The sequence below is a fragment of the Vidua chalybeata genome, chromosome 14 (genome assembly GCF_026979565.1).
Source record: "Vidua chalybeata isolate OUT-0048 chromosome 14, bVidCha1 merged haplotype, whole genome shotgun sequence".
NCBI classification, from domain to species: Eukaryota; Metazoa; Chordata; class Aves; order Passeriformes; family Viduidae; genus Vidua; species Vidua chalybeata.
Window position 1 is genome coordinate 800,301 of NC_071543.1, and position 16,466 is coordinate 816,766.

Genomic DNA, 16,466 nt, shown 5'->3' on the forward strand with positions numbered 1-16,466 from the left:
AGGAGGAGCCGGGCCCGAGGCGGCGGCGGGCCCGAGGCGGCGCCGGGCCCGAGGAGGCGCCGGGCCCGAGGAGGCGCCGGGCCCGAGGCGGCGGCGGGCCCGAGGAGGAGCCGGGCCCGAGGAGGCGCCGGGCCCGCCCCGCTCCGCCCGGGCTGGGGCCGGGGCCGCTCCCGCCGCTCCCCGCGCTCCGCCCGCGGCGGCGCCCCCTGGCGGCCCCTCGGGGAGCGCGGCGGCGCGGAGGGCGCGTGCGCGCGGCGGCGGGCGCGGGGCGCGGCCGGGTCGAGGGTCCGCGGGGAGCGGCGGCGGCCGCGGGGCCGCGCCGGAGGTGAGCGCGGGGGCGGGCGGAGGAGCCGCGGGGCCCGGAGAGCCCCGCGGGGCAGGCGGGGGAGCGGCGGGCCCCGCGCGTGGCCGCGTGTGTTCCCGCCCGGCCGTGCCGGAACATCCTCCGCGCCCGGCCCGGCCACCCGCGCTGAACCGCGGCCTCTGCCGGCCCGGGCGCCGCGGGTCCCGGCCCGGGGGAGGCTGTGGCGGCACCTGTCCCGCCGGGACGCGGCCGGCTCCGGGGCGGGGCGGGGCAGCCCCGGGGGCTCCGCAGCCGCGTGGCGCTGCCGGCTCCTTCGCGTCCGGAGGGTTTTTGGGAAGTGGGATGCGCGCCCCGGCCTCCGCGCCGGGCGGTGCGTGCGGAGGTGAATGTGCCGGCCGGGGATGCTGGGGCCGGGTTCGGAGCGAGCCTTTCTCTGCTGCCGGGGCCGTGCGGGGAGCGGCAGCGGCCCCGGGCAGGGCAGGTCGCGCTTTCCCCCTTTCCGCGGTGTGCCGAGGTTGGGTTGGGCTGCTCCAACGCCGGCGCGATGCTGATCCCTCTCCGCGACACCGCGACAAATTTAAGGCGACCTCTGCTCCGAGCGAGTGTCATAAAAGGTTGGCACGGGATGAGGTGGCCTGTGGGAAGGTCCCTTGCTTCGCTGCTGAGAGTGAGGCGTACGTAAGGATAGGAAGGTTGGATTTGTTCTCCAGAAAGTGGCAAAGTGCTGGCTCGGGGAGGGCAGCGCAGGGTGGTGGCCCAGCACACTCTGAGGGGTGCCAGGGATTGTGTGGTTTAGCAGCTGCCCTTCATCAGCTCAGTGGTTCTCTTCTGCGTGCTGTGAACTTTTCATTTTTATAACAGCCTGCACCGAGTTCCTGTTTAACCTCACACCCCGAGAAGCAATGCTGCTTTTTATTTGTTCTGAACTTCTCTCTTTCTGTTTCTTTCCCCTGTGTTGTTTTCTCTTTTTTTTTTTTTTTTTTTTTTTTTTTTTTCAGGAACCAATGAGCAATCAGTATCTCTTTATTCTTTATAAAGTCTTGTGATTCCCACCATAATTACTCTGAGTTATAAAAAAGCTTTAAATGCTTTAATTTAAATGGTTTTATGTGTACTTTATGCTTGCAACGCGTGTCCTGGGCCGTGGGTGCAGCGCTTCTTGTGGCAGCATCATTAACTCTTTGCCCCAAGCTCATTTTTTGATTTTTAAAAAGTTCACATTCTCTTCCGTGTAAGATGTAAAATACATTACTTGAAGGCATTACTTTGGAGCCAGTTTGCCACTGTTCACCAGCACAGTGGTTTTTCTACATGGAATTCAAGATTATGAGATGTATTTTAGATTAATATTTCCATTAAAAAAAAACTTTTAAATATTATTCATAGAAGGAACTTTACAGAGATCCTGGAAAAACAACAAAATATGCGGTTTGCAATTAGGAGGAGGAAGCTGAACGTGTGGTTTGATTTGCTTACGTGATGAGGCTGTGATTCTTTTGGGGCCCAAAGTATTTTCACACAATCCGGTGCCATGTAAAGGTTTGTGCCTTTGCAGGGAATATTTTTTTACTTTCCATGCCAGTATGTGTAAATCTGATGAACTGCTGAGAGACTCCTTGACTCTGGTAACTTTTGCTCACATTTTAGAATTGCAGTACTTGATGCAAGTGAGACTTGGCAATTTTTGCAGTACTGTAGTGCACAAGCCATGATAAAAGGCACACAGCGTCCATGCATTAACTCCTGTCTTAGTCATACCAAAACTCTCTGAAAAAACTGGTATTGATTGAGCAAGTGCATTTTGGTTTGTTTTTGTTTGGGGGTTTGTTTGTTTGTTTGTTTTGGTTTCTGTGTTTTGGGTTTTTCTGTTTTCATTTGGGAGTTTTTGTTTGATTTTGTTTCAGTTTTGTTTTCGGTTGGGTTTTGTTTGGTTTTTTCTTTGTTTATTCTTGCTTGTGTTTTTATTTGTTATTAAATCTCCCTGCCCCCCCCTAAACCCCCCTTCTCCCCAGTGAAATCTGGGGGTGGAGGAAGAGGAATCAGAGAGGTGCAATCCAAAGAAAAGTGTGGAGGGGCTTTTTTTTTTGGAAAAAAGTTTAGATTTTCCTGGTGTAATGTTGCTCTTCATGTACAACAGTGGCTTTGTTACAACTGAGACTGCCAGTAAATGCCAGGTGACAAAAGATGGTAGGACGATATACTAACATTTTTTTATTTTTCTTTTTACCTCAAATAGGAATCAAGAATGCTTAAACTGGATTTATCATTCATCCTGCAACGTGCTTAATACGCCTCTCCACAAATCTCTGTGTCCGAGGTACTGTTTGTTTCTTTTAGCCAACAGTAGTGACTAAAGCCTTGTCAGAATCGATGGAAGGTGGGAAGGACGTGGTTATTAACTTTCTTATGAAGTGGCTGTGACCTGCCAGGACCTGTGCAAGTTGCTTGGATCACCGAGGAGGTGAGATAGCGAGTGTGGGCACAGCACCCTGCAGCCCTGGCTCCTGTTCTTGCACCTTTGCTGTGCTCACCACCAAAGGGTCACTTGTGTTCAAAGAAACTGTGAAAGGTCCCTGTCTTGATTAATCCATGACTCTGCATGTGGTTGCAGGAGGAAAATCCAAGTTTAGTACTCTTCAGCTTTTGATTATGGGAGGATGTGTGTCACGTTCATACACCTGGGACCTGGAGATCTACTGGAGTCTTGGGCTTGAGTTCCTGTGGGCTGTGCAGCCGCACCTTGTCACAGTGTTATTGCACCAGCTGTGCCTCTCTTTCATCAGCTAATGCCCTTTGGAAATATTAATGGTCCATCCAATATCTTGGATTCACGGAATTTAAGGTGTTTGATGTTTGGTCACTAATATCATTGCTCTGCTATAAAATTTGCAGTATGAGTTCCTGTAGTGGGAGGTTTGTGTAGGTGAGTTGCCCAAATACCTCATGCAGATGACTTCATTTTCACTGTAGATTCCTAAGAAATATTGCTTACGTGTGTTTCATCCCTGGGGAAAAAAAAAATCTTTAAAAGAATCCAATTTCAGCCTAATTTGACCAGAGGTAGAGGTTTTAAAAAGATTATTTTAAATGTTTTGAGGGGTTTCTTTTATTTCTTAGAAACAACTTCTCGCGTCAAAAGGCACGAAGGGCTTTCTAGCATTGGCACTGAAGGAACAACCAGCAAGAATTGCACTCCTGTTATGTGTTTGGGAGCTGAATTTATAGGCAAAGAGCTCGGGAGAGAGCAAGCTTCCTCAGTTCCTCAGCTTCCTCAGTTGTTCACGTGCAGCCTGGGTGCCTGCTGTGCTGCTGGAACCTTCCTTCCCTTGTGGATTTTTTTCCCTCTCTGCAGGCACTCAGCCTGTTTGCAGTTCTGTTTCTCTTGCAGGTAAATGGCGGGACAGAAAGTGGTGTGAGAACTTTGAGAGGCACTGAGAAGTCCAAGTAGGTCATTCCTTGCTGAAGGATATGAGGGATGAGGTCTCCTATTTAACTTTTACTGCTCTTTCTTGGCACACATTCTGAAAGCCTGGCACTTCTCCATCCCTTTGGCACTTGCCTAAAACAATGGCAAGTAAGCTGAGCTGTTGTGGGATAGTAACAGAGTCCTGATTAAATTGCTGAGAGCCCCTTTCTCGTCCCTGCTAGGCCTGGTGGGTAAGCTGTACATGTGAATTAGCTCCTTTGCATGGGTGAGGATGGTGTGATATATTTAGAACAGCCCTATCCACCCAGTTCTTTGTTGAAAGTTCCTGCCTGACTTCGTGTTTCAGCAGACAGAGTGAATTGTCTCTGATCTAGTTTTTGTTACTGAAAGATGAGCGATTAAATTGTTTAGATTTCTTAATTTCTGCCTGCCCCTGGTAAAACAGGATCTGGTTCTCCAAAACAGCGAGGGCTTGATGAAACGTGATGGCTGAGCAGAATGACACAGCTCAGTACAGCTGATTTCAGCTAAATTAGAGAGTTTTCTGCTCAGTTTTGGCCAAAATGGGGCTGTATCTGAACTGTAAAGAGAAGGAAGGAAGAGCTGACAAACTCAGAGTGAGTTTATTGGAGAGCAGTATCAAAGCTAAAATCCACCTAGCAAAGAGGCGTCTGATAGCAGAGCGAAGGCAGAGGCACATCCTGCGAAGAAGGAGTTCTGCAAAGGGGTTTTAGAAGTGTAGGAAGTATAAAAAGCATAAATCTAGAAAACTGCAGCAGGATCCACGTTCCTGTTTTCTCTCTGTTTTCTGTCACTGTACTCTCCCTTCTCTCAGCAAACGGGGAACTTCCCTTCAGGTGTATTGAAGGGAAGATCTGGAAGTTGTTTCTCTATCACAAAAAAATTTTGATGCAGCGTGGAGTTACTCTGTGTGTGTGTTCCAAGTGGTGAATTTCCCCAGCAAATCTTCGTCTGGAGAGCAAACTGTCCATGTTAATGATACCAGAAAATGCTTAATTAGGTCAAACAGGAGCAGCTCCTCAGATGATGTCTTGACATGTTGACTGAAATCTTGCACATTCCAGAGGAAGTGCCAGGTGTGCAGGCAGTGAAGTCAGACTTAGCAGCATCTTCTGAGAAGGAAACTAACACAAACAGGGAATGCCAGTTTTCAAATTCAAAGTCATTGATGGACAAGATAGAAATAACTCTTATCTAAGTATTTTTGCACAACACTTCTGCGTGGGGTGATTTGGTGTGGGTTTTTTTTTTCTCCTCTTTTTTTTTTTTTTCCTGGTTGCTTTTTTAACAAATGATTATTTAATTTGAAGATTATTCCCATTCTGCTGTAACTGCTAGTACCTCAACTGTAATAAAAGTCCTTTCTCTGCAAGGACTAAGGAACCTGGAATACCTCTCGCTACTTTGGATTTTCTGTTCACTGCATAACCTTTCAACTTGGCTTTGAAGCTTGTGTCCAGCTTTCTGTTTCTAAGTTGGTTTTTTTTAATGTATTAACGTGTTAATCTGTATTTTTGTTTCTTTCAGTTCTTATTATTTGTCATATGGGGAGTTTTTCGTTCTAAAGTTTCCCCAAAAATTCTTTTGAAGGTCACGAAAAAAAATCCCAAACAAACCCTAAACCAATTTTTCTACTCTTGGTAATATTTGATGGCAATTTTGTTTTTGGAGTATGTTTTTTTTTTTTTTCCAATGTATATTTATATTTAGGTAGCATGCAGTGCCAAATTCAAGGGTGCTTAAAAAATAGGAATTTTCCATACAAATTTGAACCCAGGCTTTTTACTGCCTTAAGAGAGTTTTATTGTGGGCAAATTGTTTACTAAAAAAATAATTAGAGATTTAATAGAAAAGACCTGATGGAGGGAATATTAGTTTGCTTGGTTGTGACTTAAATTAAAAAACTCTTTGTCTTCCATATATAAATCTTTAACCAAACTAGCCTTGCTCACAACGTAGTGTTCTGGCGTCAAGTAGCTTCTTTCTACTGCTTTACCTTTTGATTAATTTATCTAAATTTTGTGTTTCAATACATGGAATGTGTATCCTGGAGTGCGTTTGTTTTTCTGTATTGCATATGCCACACACGATTCCTTTCAGCTCAGCCAACGTCCTTTAAAGGGGCCCTTCAGAGAATCATACTTAAAAGCCTACAAGCTCTTTAGCTGTGTTTGTGTAGTTAATGCTTTGCCCAACGCCTTGGCAGGTTTGCATGGAGTTATTTCCCGTTGCAAATGTTGCTCTTCTAAAATCAACTTTTGGTGAGGTAATTCGAGGTATCAGGGCTGTGAAAAGAGCATTCATGTTTCAGGCTTTTTTGTTACTTTATTACCGATTTCCAAATTGAACCTCTAATGCCCCCTTAAATAAAACACCAACAAATTAATCCGGAGTACCAGAGTTTCCTTAGCCCTTTTGAATCAGATTGTGTTAGCTGCTGGTGATCTGGGATGCAGCTGGCTTTGGAGTTTATCCCTTTGGGAAGCTGTGTTGCCTGAGGGTGCTGGTGTGGTGACCCTCCAGCCAGTGCCAGTCGTGTGCAGTCTGGGGATACCCTGTCACTCTGTGCAGAGCCCTGGACAGAAGTGCATAGAGATGAAAGAGATGGAAGTCCTTGGGGGAGCTTGTTTGGCTTTTAAAGAGAGATCTGTTTACAAGTGTGTGCAATTTGTTTATTTTAGAAACTAGGGGTTGGGCATATAAAAGGCTTTGTGTATCATCTGGTTCTTCATGGGACTTCTGTTGCTGACTTAGCTCTGCCATCTCTGTGATGTCACTTGTTACTGACTGGTCAAAATGAATTGTCTGTTGCACAGATAGTTCATTTGGGGGAAAAAAAAACTTTGCTCTGGAAGCAGTGGTGTTGGTCACCACTAAGGGTTCTGGCACAGCATGCTCTGGTACTTCGGGGGTTTGATGTAAGTGCAGGAATGGGCTTTAAAACCTGCCCTGTGCTGCGGTCCAGCCAGGCTGTGGCAGCAGCAGCAGCACAAGGTGGTTCCTTCCCAGCATGTGTGGTTTCCACAGTGTCTGTGTAGGTACACTGGTGCTTCCTTAAGCGTTGTGTGTTGTAGTGACCAGTCAGTGCCGCTGCAGCTGTGCCAAAGCTGTGCCAATTTCACTTAGTTCAGAAGAATCGTGTGCTTCCAGTGAGAATGTGGATGCAGGTAAAGACTTTGCCTAAAGGACAAAGTTGAGGCTTAAATTGGAATGAATTGTTGATTTGTTTGGATGGTCTTGAAGTTCTGTTTTCCCTTTGCTACTTTGATGGTGTTGGAGCTGAGATCTTTCTGGAATATGCAGTCAAATTAGTTTAGATTGGAAGGAACCTTTGGAAGTCATCTGGTTCAACCACATCTTCAATGAGATCAGATTGCTGAGGGCCCCATCCAGCCTGGCTTTCAGTGTTTCCAGGGATGGGGCAGCCACAGTTTCTCTGGGTAACCTGTGCCAGTGTTTTACCACCCTCACTGTAAATAAATTCTACCTGATATCTAATCTAAATCAATCTTTTCCTAGTTTAAAGCCATTACTCCATGTTCTATCGTAACAGGCCCTGCTAAAAAGTTCTTCCCACTATTCTCTTCTGTTTGAAGCAGGGAATTTTCTGCTGGTTGCAAGTTGAGGGTTACTGATAGTACCTCAAAGGCATTTGGGTGAGAAGGCAGATGCAAGTTCCTTCTTGTTCAAGCTAGCAGTGGAAGCTCCAGCACACATGAAATGTACAACAAATGACTGCTTGTAGTTCCATGCTATTTTCAAACTTCTTGCTGTTCACGTGATGAAAGTTTAAAATTAATTGTGTTTCAGACTGAATCAGTTTGATTGTCAAACCTACCTTTCACATATCGGGAAAGGGATATGGAAAACCTCTAAGTGTCAAGTATCTCCTGAGTAACAGTTACTCAGGAAAGCTGTTTGACTGCTGATCTTTTAGGACATGTATTTTTCTCAAGCTCATTATTTAGAGGACACCAAGTAACTCAAGCCTATTGAGTTCTGTCAAGCCTGCTTGTTCTGTCAGTGATTAGCGAGTGTAATCTGTTCTTGGCTTCTTTAGAAAAATTCTTTATGGATTCTAATCTGGGTTACTATGGCTAGTGAGAGTTCAAAGAACAGCTTTCCTTGAACGTGCTACTTTCTGAACCTTTTGTCTGGTGTCCTGTAAATAGTGTATTTTATTCAGGACTGATTGATCTGAGTGTAGTGAATTATTATTGTAAACAGTAGCAGCGCAGCCCAGAAATTAATACCTTGATTTTATTTATAACTCTTGGACCTTTCTTTGTGGTAAACTGTTTATGTAGCAGACTGTGTAGGCAGGTGTGAGTGTTGGAGAGTGTGTGTGTGTACAGAGGTGGACGTGTGAACCTTCAAATGACAGAGTATCTTGTTACTGGGTCACAATCCCTTTCCACTTGCAGGTGCCTCTAAGGACTTGTCCTTTTGCCTGTGGGAAACATTCTGGCAGTAAGGCAAGGCTGTGGGAATTTGGCTAATTTGTACTTACATGGTTGGAATGCAGCCAATTGTCACTTAGCTCTCCACTCATTGCATCTCCATTTCACTATTGTTTTTCTAGCCCGGAGCTCTTCAGAGTGGCTTGAGACACTGAATGTGATAAGAAACCCTCAGCTATATCAAAAGCACTTGCTAAAGCTTATCTTTACGGTGACCACCGCTGAGTGTGCTTTGCCTGACTCCTCTCTTCTTGCTTTGTGCAGGACTTTATTTCTGGGTGAAGAATGCAGACTATAAAGTGCGTGGTGGTCGGAGATGGCGCGGTGGGAAAAACCTGTCTCCTCATCAGCTACACCACCAACGCCTTCCCAGAAGAGTACATCCCTACTGTGTTTGACAACTACAGTGCCCAGATGACCGTGGATGGCCGGACAGTCAGCCTGAATCTCTGGGACACTGCGGGCCAGGAGGAGTACGACCGCCTGCGCACGCTCTCCTACCCCCAAACCAACGTCTTCATCATCTGTTTCTCCATTGGCAGCCCCTCTTCCTACGCAAACGTGAGGCACAAATGGCACCCTGAAGTTTCTCACCACTGTCCGAATGTCCCCATCCTTTTAGTGGGCACGAAGAGAGACTTGAGAAGTGACCTGGAAACGGTTAAAAAGTTGAAGGAGCAGAGCTTGGCTCCCACTACTCCACAGCAGGGGACTTCACTGGCTAAACAAATTGGAGCAGTAAAATATTTGGAGTGCTCGGCGTTGAATCAGGAGGGTGTTCGGGAGGTGTTTGCTGAAGCTGTCCGTGCAGTTCTGTATCCTGTGACAAAGAAGAACACAAGAAAATGTGTCTTATTGTAGTTGCCTTGGGTGATGGATGTTGGAAGTTGACTAGAATCTTGGAGGGCTTTTTAACGAGTTAAATTGAAGATTTGCATCTTGCACTAACAGCTCTAAGCAGAAAAGGTTTATACAATGAATATTCCTGCAGTCTTACTGCTTCAGGGAAAGTGAGAACAGGTTGTGTTTTTTTGTTTTTTTTTTTTTTCCAGCTGAGAGGTCAAACACCTACTTTATTTCTAAAGTTCCAGTCTCCAGCTTCTCCAGGGATCACTTGATTATTTTAGTGGAGGAAAATAAGAGGAGACCTCTTTGAAGCCACTTCTTTACTAGATAGCCATCAGTTACTAGATTTGCTGAAAAGCACAAATTCTGATAACTTTGCTTTAAGTGTAGCTGCTGCTTTTCCCATCCTTTATTTCCTGATTGAATTTGTTTTACAAACAGAAGTCTGGCTGTCCAGTTGTTTTGTCAATTTAAAGCTTGAACACAATTTGTTTACTTGCAAAAATGCCTGAACTATTACTGAGATTCACCTTGTAGTGAACTGTGATTGATTGTATGAAGAGTTAGCATTAGGCATGGTTAATGCAATGAGCAAGACCAAGGGAATGCCTGCAGTGATTTATCAATAGAAGCAGGAGCTGATTTCTCCTTATGTAAGGAACTTAGAATAATGATGACTCGCTCAAATGAGTGATTTTCATAGTTTTGAGGTGGAGAAGTGGAAGAGTAGTTTAGATTCAAGTCTTCCATAATCTTCTAAACTGAGATTTTATTTCACTGTCCAAAGACACGTTGCACCCTGAGAATAAACTTTTTAACAAGTACCTTCTCAGGCTGACTGAGGTATTTGGGATGACACTTCTCAAAATGAGATTTTCAGTGTAATCCCTTTGATGAATCCCGGAGACATGACAGCAGCCTGTTTGCTCTTGAGGAATGAATTGCTTCAATTCCTAACATTCTTGGGGCCACCATCTGAGATTTTTATGGCAAATTCCTTCATTGTTTTTCTGTGAGAAGAGTGACAGAAAATGTGGAGGTTCTGTTTACAGGAACCCCTGCTTCTTCCTATTTTCAGTTCAGTCTGTAACGGTTAGCCAGTCACTGGATAGGATTACCTGGGCGTTTTTTTTTTCCTCTCCTGGATGCTCAGTTATTATAAACTCTTTTTAACTGAAGTTCTATTTACATACTTTTTAATTTTCTTTAGCAGCTCTGGTAAGTGGCAGCTGCCTTTTATTTTCAGGATGTGCACTGTTCTTTATGTGTGGTTCCGGGACCAGCTGAGGAGTGAGCGCATGAGCCCTTCCTTAGACTCAACCTTCCAGCTCCGTGGCATGAAAGCAGCATGCTTCAAAGATACTTTGTGTGAAACCACTGGTGCTGGACTGGGCTTTGTTGTCTGAAGTTGACAGTGCTGTCTTTGTCCGGCTGCAGCCTCAATTGGTCATTCAGAACTTGCTTTTTCTTGTGATTCCCACACATGCAAAACTGCACTGGTGTATACCCTGGTCAGAAAAAAAAGTGCCTCATTTTAGCAAGATAACAGAAAATACATCAACAAGGTTGTTAGGGATCTTGTGTTAATTTGACCTTGCTTTATCTGATGCTGGCAGAAATACCAGGTGGATGGAAACATTTGCATTTGTGCCCCAATGCCACTATTTGGATAGAAATGTTGGTATTTGTGCCCTAATTCCACTGTTTGAAGAGGACGTGCCTTTCTTCAGCTGGTGTAACTGATGCTGACACTAACTGCAGTTTTTTTCATCTGAGACGTGCTCAGTTTGGTGCTGCTTTAGCCAGTTGCAACCCACAGAGTATAAATTGCAATTAATGCAAATCCTGGTGCCTGTGGTTAGTGAACCGACAGTTCCAAACGCTGAGCACAGGCAGTACCAAAACACCCGTTCTGCAGAAGCCTACAGACTCTGCACATTTTTCTTCACCAAGTGCCATTGCCTGGAGTGTCTTTGTGTCTCTTGCACTCGCAGAGGAAGTGCTGTTCCAGATGTGGTTCCTGCCCTGAAGGCTGCGAGGGTGTAGAGAATTCACTGAGATAACCTCTACTCACCACCTTCTGCCTTTGCTTTAGCTGTAGGCCTTTAGTGTGGGCTGGGCTTGCAGGCAGCAATTAACTCTGTGCCTTGTAATTTCAAGATTATTTTCCGTAGGTAAATTTCGGTAACTGAGTAAATAGACTTTATCATGTTTAAAATGTATTTATTTAAGCCAGTGCACGTGGTTTGTTTTAATGCTGGTCAGACCTAAATCAACTGTCTAGTGATACCCCGGTGCAAGCCCATAACCTTTGCTTTATTCAGAAATGTACTTTTGAAAGTCTGTGATACGTTTGAACTAGTCTTAAGAGGTGCCTGAAATTAAAAGTCTACCTTTTTTTTTTTTTTTTTTTTTTTGGCTACATATATTTGCAGTTTTGTACTGAAGCTACTACTGTTTTTAAAAGTTTTTACTTTTTTACATACTGAAATCTTTTAGTCCTGTGCCTTTTTGTGGTTATTCCTAACTGAATTACATGAATTTTGTGGAGAAGAAATCTTGTGAGCAAGTATTAATTGCACAACCCCTCCATTTCTGTAGGCTCAAGCAGCCATCCTGGAGTGAACTGGAAGAGAGCGTAGTGAGATAAAATTCAACTACTTAATCAATTTGTTTGATTTGGTTACACTGTTGATTGCATTATGCCAGAACACCTTATCCCCACTTAGATTACCTGGCAAATGGATTGCACAACAGTGCTGAGGAGAATAACATGATAGTGATGAAAATGAGCAGAGGGAACTTCCAACCGTCAAAGACTTTTTGCTCACTTTGGAGAACCTGGTTATTGAAATGCTTTGTATTTCTGTCACCCTCTGATGGGAGTAAAAGTCCTGGCTAGTAGCTGGTTTCCTCCAGCCTCTGCTTTTAATGAGGGTTAGCTTCAGGACAAATCCAGCGAGCTTTTCCTTTCAGTGGGCATTCTCCTTTCTTGATCCCTTTTTCCTCCTCCCTGAAATTCTTGGTCCTTTTTTTTTGTAAGTAGCCCAGTGCTTCAGTTTACAATCAGTCCTGTTTCTTCCATGCTTTATTTTTCTTCTGTGGGCAGTTGAAAAATACAGACTTCACATAATCCCATGGCTGGATTTCTGTCTTGTTTTGGGAGGTCAGAAAACTCGGTGTGGGTTTCCTGAACAGTTCAAGGTCCTTCGGTCTCTTACTGAATAGAGATGCAATGTGTATGTCTTGATTCACAGAAGAGACTCAGTGTGAAGACACAGATTTTAACCTTTGCTTTGTGAATGCTTCTGAACTGCTTGGTTTTTTTTTTAAATGCAGCTGAAGCTGGGCAGTTCAGGAATTGTGTGTCCAAAGGATATCCATGAGGTGTGCTTAGATTTGGAAGTTCTTTCTTCAGTTTACAGCTGTAGCTATTTCTATGAAATTTAAACTAGAACCTCCCTGTGCTTTGTCTCCGGGTGCCAAACCTCACTCTGTAGAAACCTTGGTGCTGCTTGGCCTGACCCTGAGAAGTGGATGGATCTCAGAGGGGTCCCAACCCCCAGAGTGGGCAGCAAGGACCACCCATCAGCAGTGGGAGCCCAAGACTCTGAAGTGTGGTACTGATACATACACTGGCAACTTGATTTTATGCTATAAATAATTTGTATTACGTCTAACAGTTTTAAAGGATTTTTTTCCTTTTTTTTTTTTTTAAATAAATGATGCATAATTACATTGTAATAAACCTTTCCTCACCTCTCTGTCTGTCGCATTAACTCGCCCTGCCATTTGTAGCGCACCTGTGCTGAGGGCTCTTTCCTGTGGAAAGCCAGGCCCGCTCCCTCGAGGCAATAAAGGAATTTTTGGGAAGGGCGGAGCGTCTGCGTTCCTTGCTGCGCCGCGGGGCGGGGCCGCGCGGGGGCGCTGTGGGCGGGCGCCGCCGCCGGGGCCGCTCCCGCCGCCGTTTCCGGCTCGCTGTCGCTCTCGGTGTCGGCGCAGCGATGTCGGACTCGGAGAGCGAGGAGGAGGCGGACGGCGGCCGCGCCGAGCCCTTCTCCCTGGCCGGCTTCCTCTTCGGCAACATCAATGAGGCGGGGCAGTTGGAAGGGGACAGCGTCCTCGACAAGGTGTGGCCGTGTCGCTCCGGGAGGGCGCCGCGGGCGGGGGGACGGGCGTGAACCGGGCTGCTTGGGGCGACCTGGGCTGTATCGGGGTGCACTGGGGTGAAACCAGGGCGACGCGGTTTGTGCCGAGATGTACCGGGACGTGCTGGGGTGTATCGAGGTGCTCGGGCCGTCCCGGGGGTGCCGCTCGCAGCCTCCCAGCTCTGGTCTCCCCAGGAATCCAAGAAGCACCTGGCCGGGCTGGGCGTGCTGGGGCTGGGCAACCTCATCACCGAGATCACCGCCAGCGAGGAGGAGAGCGCCGAGAGCGAGGGAGCGCACCTGGACGAGGAAGGTTTGGCTGCGCTTGGGTGGCAGGGGGGCTGCGGGGTCGCGGCTGGTGCCGGAGCGAGCAAAAGGCTCCCAGGTCGGCAGCGGCCGCCGGGGATATCGCGGTGGTCTCTGGCCAGAGGCCCTCTGTCAAAAGGCCTTCCCTTCTCACCTTGCCAAACGGAATGCCACAGTAGCTCCTGATCAATTTTGCACCTGTTCCCTTTAATTTTTTATGAGAATTTTCTCTCCTCCTTCATAGATGAGTTTAGTCTGTATTTGTATTAAAGAAGCCTGCTTAGCACACGGTATAATAAAATCTTTTTCTGAACTTGAACCATTTCCATGAGTAAGTGATAAGTGCTCCTTCAGTTTTTCTGAGCTTGTTGAACAGTTTCCATGAGTAAGTGATAAGTGCTCCTTACCAGTCTTCTAGGGGAAATTCAGAGCCGTGAGAGCTTTTGATTAGAATGAGGGGAAAAATACTCTGGGGGGAGATGCTAATCAGATAGTTTTGTTTCTTTAAATAAAGGAAGCATAGCAAAGGATTCGTAGGTACCTAATGAAGTCTGATGTAACTGACACAAATCAGGAGAAAGTTTTGTGTTTCTCCTAGGCTGGGTTAAGAGCACAGAGGATGCTGTTGATTACTCAGACATCACTGAAGTGGCAGAGGATGAGAGCCGTCGCTACAAGCAGGCGATGGGCAGCCTGCAGCCAGCTCGAAGGCCGGGTAAGGGGGATCAGCACTGCAGCTCTGCCTGTAGGAGCTGCCTGGGGCATTGTGCTTTTTAACTCCTTGCTTCAAGAGCCCAGTATCAGCTTTTGTGAAACTGTCTTTGCTGGATGAAGCCACTGCTTGCTGTCTTCCTCTTTTAAGGAATCTGTTCCTCATTGGAGTCACTTCAATCTTAGTATCTTTCTCCTGTTTTACTCTTGATTTTTTTTTTTTTAAAGACCCTGCAGAAGGCACCTTGGTTCTTTTGTTAGTCCCAGGTATCTCTGTCTGTATTCTGGCCTAGAATATGCTTTCAAAAACAAGCAGCTTTTCCATTTCAGTAGCTGCTGGTGTAAATGCTACATCTTGGCATATCCTTTAAAGGTGTCTTACACTTAATCTTTCTGGTGACTTTCTGTGGTTAGTGAGATATGAAGGTGATGTGGACTTTTTAACCCACATTTTCTTTATTTGTTCTACAAAGAGTGAATAAAAGGATGTGATAGCAGAATATATAAACGCATAAGCAAATTGTGACTAAAAGGAGGTCATAGCAGAATATATACATACACCTAGATTTTAAGTGCTTCAGTCATCTTTCTGTCAGTTTCTCTTTGTCCTTCCTTCCTAGTATTTTTTAAATTTACATCTTGCAAATGAGTTTGTGCGGGAAGCTGAACTACTGCTAAGAGTTTTCATCTAGTTACAAGATGAGAATGGTGTCTAGGCCATCAGGTTTGAAACAGAATAAATGGAAAGGCTGCCTGGTTTTCTTTTATTATCTGCTTAACACCTGGTGTTGTCTCCTGCCTGGTCAGATGAAGATGAGGATGATTACGATGCTGACTGTGAAGACATTGATTCCAAGCTGATGCCGCCACCACCACCCCCCCCAGTACCTGGAAAAAAAGAAGATGAAAAGGAGGCAGTTGCCACTGGTGAGTGAGGACTTTCTTCTTCTCTCTGGCAATGTGAATGTCTGAAGGAAGCAAACGCCCCTGTGGAGCAGTTCTGCGGCACCACGCGGCACCAGAACTCGGTCTGCAGGCTGCATCTGAAGGTGAGTGTTCGTGGTGTTGCAGGGTTGGCTGGAGCCTAGGGTGAAGTGTTGTATTTCCAGTGACTGTTGAAATACCCGTATTGACAATGAAACTGTTTTTTTGTCTCATCCTCTCAGTTGTGGCTGGGGAATTCACCTGGAACGCTTAGGATAAAATGAAAGGTTAAACCAGAATGGTACTTAGAGCGCCTGCACAGGCTTAATTTTTGCATAACTTCATATAAACAGTAAATGTGGCACTATGGGGTTATGCTAGGGGAGAGGGAGGAGACCTGTTTGTTTATGAGGTGCTTGTTCTATTGTAGTATCTGAAGATGGAGACGGTATCATTTTGCCCTCCATCATTGCTCCTTCCTCTGCTGCCTCCGACAAGGTGGATTTCAGCAGCAGCTCTGATTCTGAGTCAGAGATGGGACCTCAAGAAGCCAGGCAGGCAGAATCCAAGGAAGGCAAACTCACACTTCCTCTTGCAGGAATCATGCAGCGAGATGCTACCAAACAGTTGCCAAGTGTTACAGAGCTCTTCCCAGAATTTCGACCAGGCAAGGTATTGTGAGAGATACGTGGAAGAGATGTGTGTGTCGTGTAAGCCCTCTAAATATGCATTGCACAGTGTTTAGGGCTATGCACTCAGTTATCACATGGGTGTTCTTGCTCACTCAATACTTTCTTTAGTTTCTGTTTGCTGCTATTTCCAGATTGATTTTATCTAATAGTTTTCCTGCCATGTGCAGGAATCTCTTAAAAAGCATCCTGCAAATCAGGGTGTGAATGTTTTGCTGACCATAGCAAAGGCCTGTTGATTTGATTCTTTTGCCAGATGATTAAAAACCAGTGTTAATCTATCTGCTTCCTGGCTTTTCTGGTAAATACTTGCTCCTCCTTTTATGCTGTCCTGAACTTGGTGTGCTTTTCCTGTAACAATTTGTGATCTGTATCTTTACTTAATTCTCTCTTGAAACTGCTCTGAGCATAAATTAGAAACAACCTCAAAGCAAGTTGGTTCAAAAAATGGTTGGATTTTGCACAAAGCAAATTCATTACAATTCTTTCCTGAATGCTCCCAAGTAGAAAATGCAACTTATCTATATATCAGTAATTATTCTGGAAGTTTTAAAGCTGTCAAGAAGAAAGGATAGGTAGGAGGAGAAGGACAAGGAAAATGGGCTTATAGTTGTAAAACAGATAGTCGTA

At 45.5% G+C, this 16,466-nt stretch overlaps 2 protein-coding genes across 10 annotated transcripts in view; both read left to right on the forward strand.

The window, feature by feature from the left end:
• The first annotated feature begins 280 nt into the window (after window positions 1-280).
• LOC128795114 (rho-related GTP-binding protein RhoG-like) lies at window positions 281-12,822 on the forward strand. Of its 3 annotated transcripts, XM_053955626.1 has the most exons (4): window positions 281-325; window positions 2,541-2,765; window positions 2,916-3,146; window positions 8,477-12,822. In XM_053955626.1, exon 4 carries the CDS (start codon window positions 8,498-8,500, stop codon window positions 9,071-9,073), a length of 576 nt encoding a protein of 191 aa, XP_053811601.1. In that variant the 5' UTR covers window positions 281-325; window positions 2,541-2,765; window positions 2,916-3,146; window positions 8,477-8,497; the 3' UTR covers window positions 9,074-12,822. The 3 variants fall into 3 exon arrangements, with proteins under 3 accessions (XP_053811601.1, XP_053811600.1, XP_053811599.1); XM_053955625.1 differs by lacking the exon at window positions 2,916-3,146; XM_053955624.1 differs by lacking the exon at window positions 2,916-3,146 and having other exon boundaries at window positions 2,541-2,621.
• A 224-nt stretch (window positions 12,823-13,046) lies between these two features.
• TAF1 (TATA-box binding protein associated factor 1) overlaps window positions 13,047-16,466 on the forward strand; it is a 29,309-nt gene continuing 25,889 nt past the window's right edge. For 2 of the 7 annotated variants that reach the window (XM_053955610.1, XM_053955611.1), the window contains exons 1-5: window positions 13,047-13,188; window positions 13,402-13,519; window positions 14,111-14,227; window positions 15,031-15,150; window positions 15,578-15,819. In XM_053955610.1, the coding sequence (XP_053811585.1) occupies window positions 13,063-13,188; window positions 13,402-13,519; window positions 14,111-14,227; window positions 15,031-15,150; window positions 15,578-15,819 (723 nt within the window). In that variant the 5' untranslated portion in view covers window positions 13,047-13,062. The other 5 variants (XM_053955612.1, XM_053955613.1, XM_053955614.1 and 2 more) reach the window with 4 other exon arrangements.

Bases quoted from the DNA above. Each gene is read 5' to 3' on its own strand.
- LOC128795114 (XM_053955626.1), top strand. From the start codon at position 8,498: ATGCAGACTATAAAGTGCGTGGTGGTCGGAGATGGCGCGGTGGGAAAA.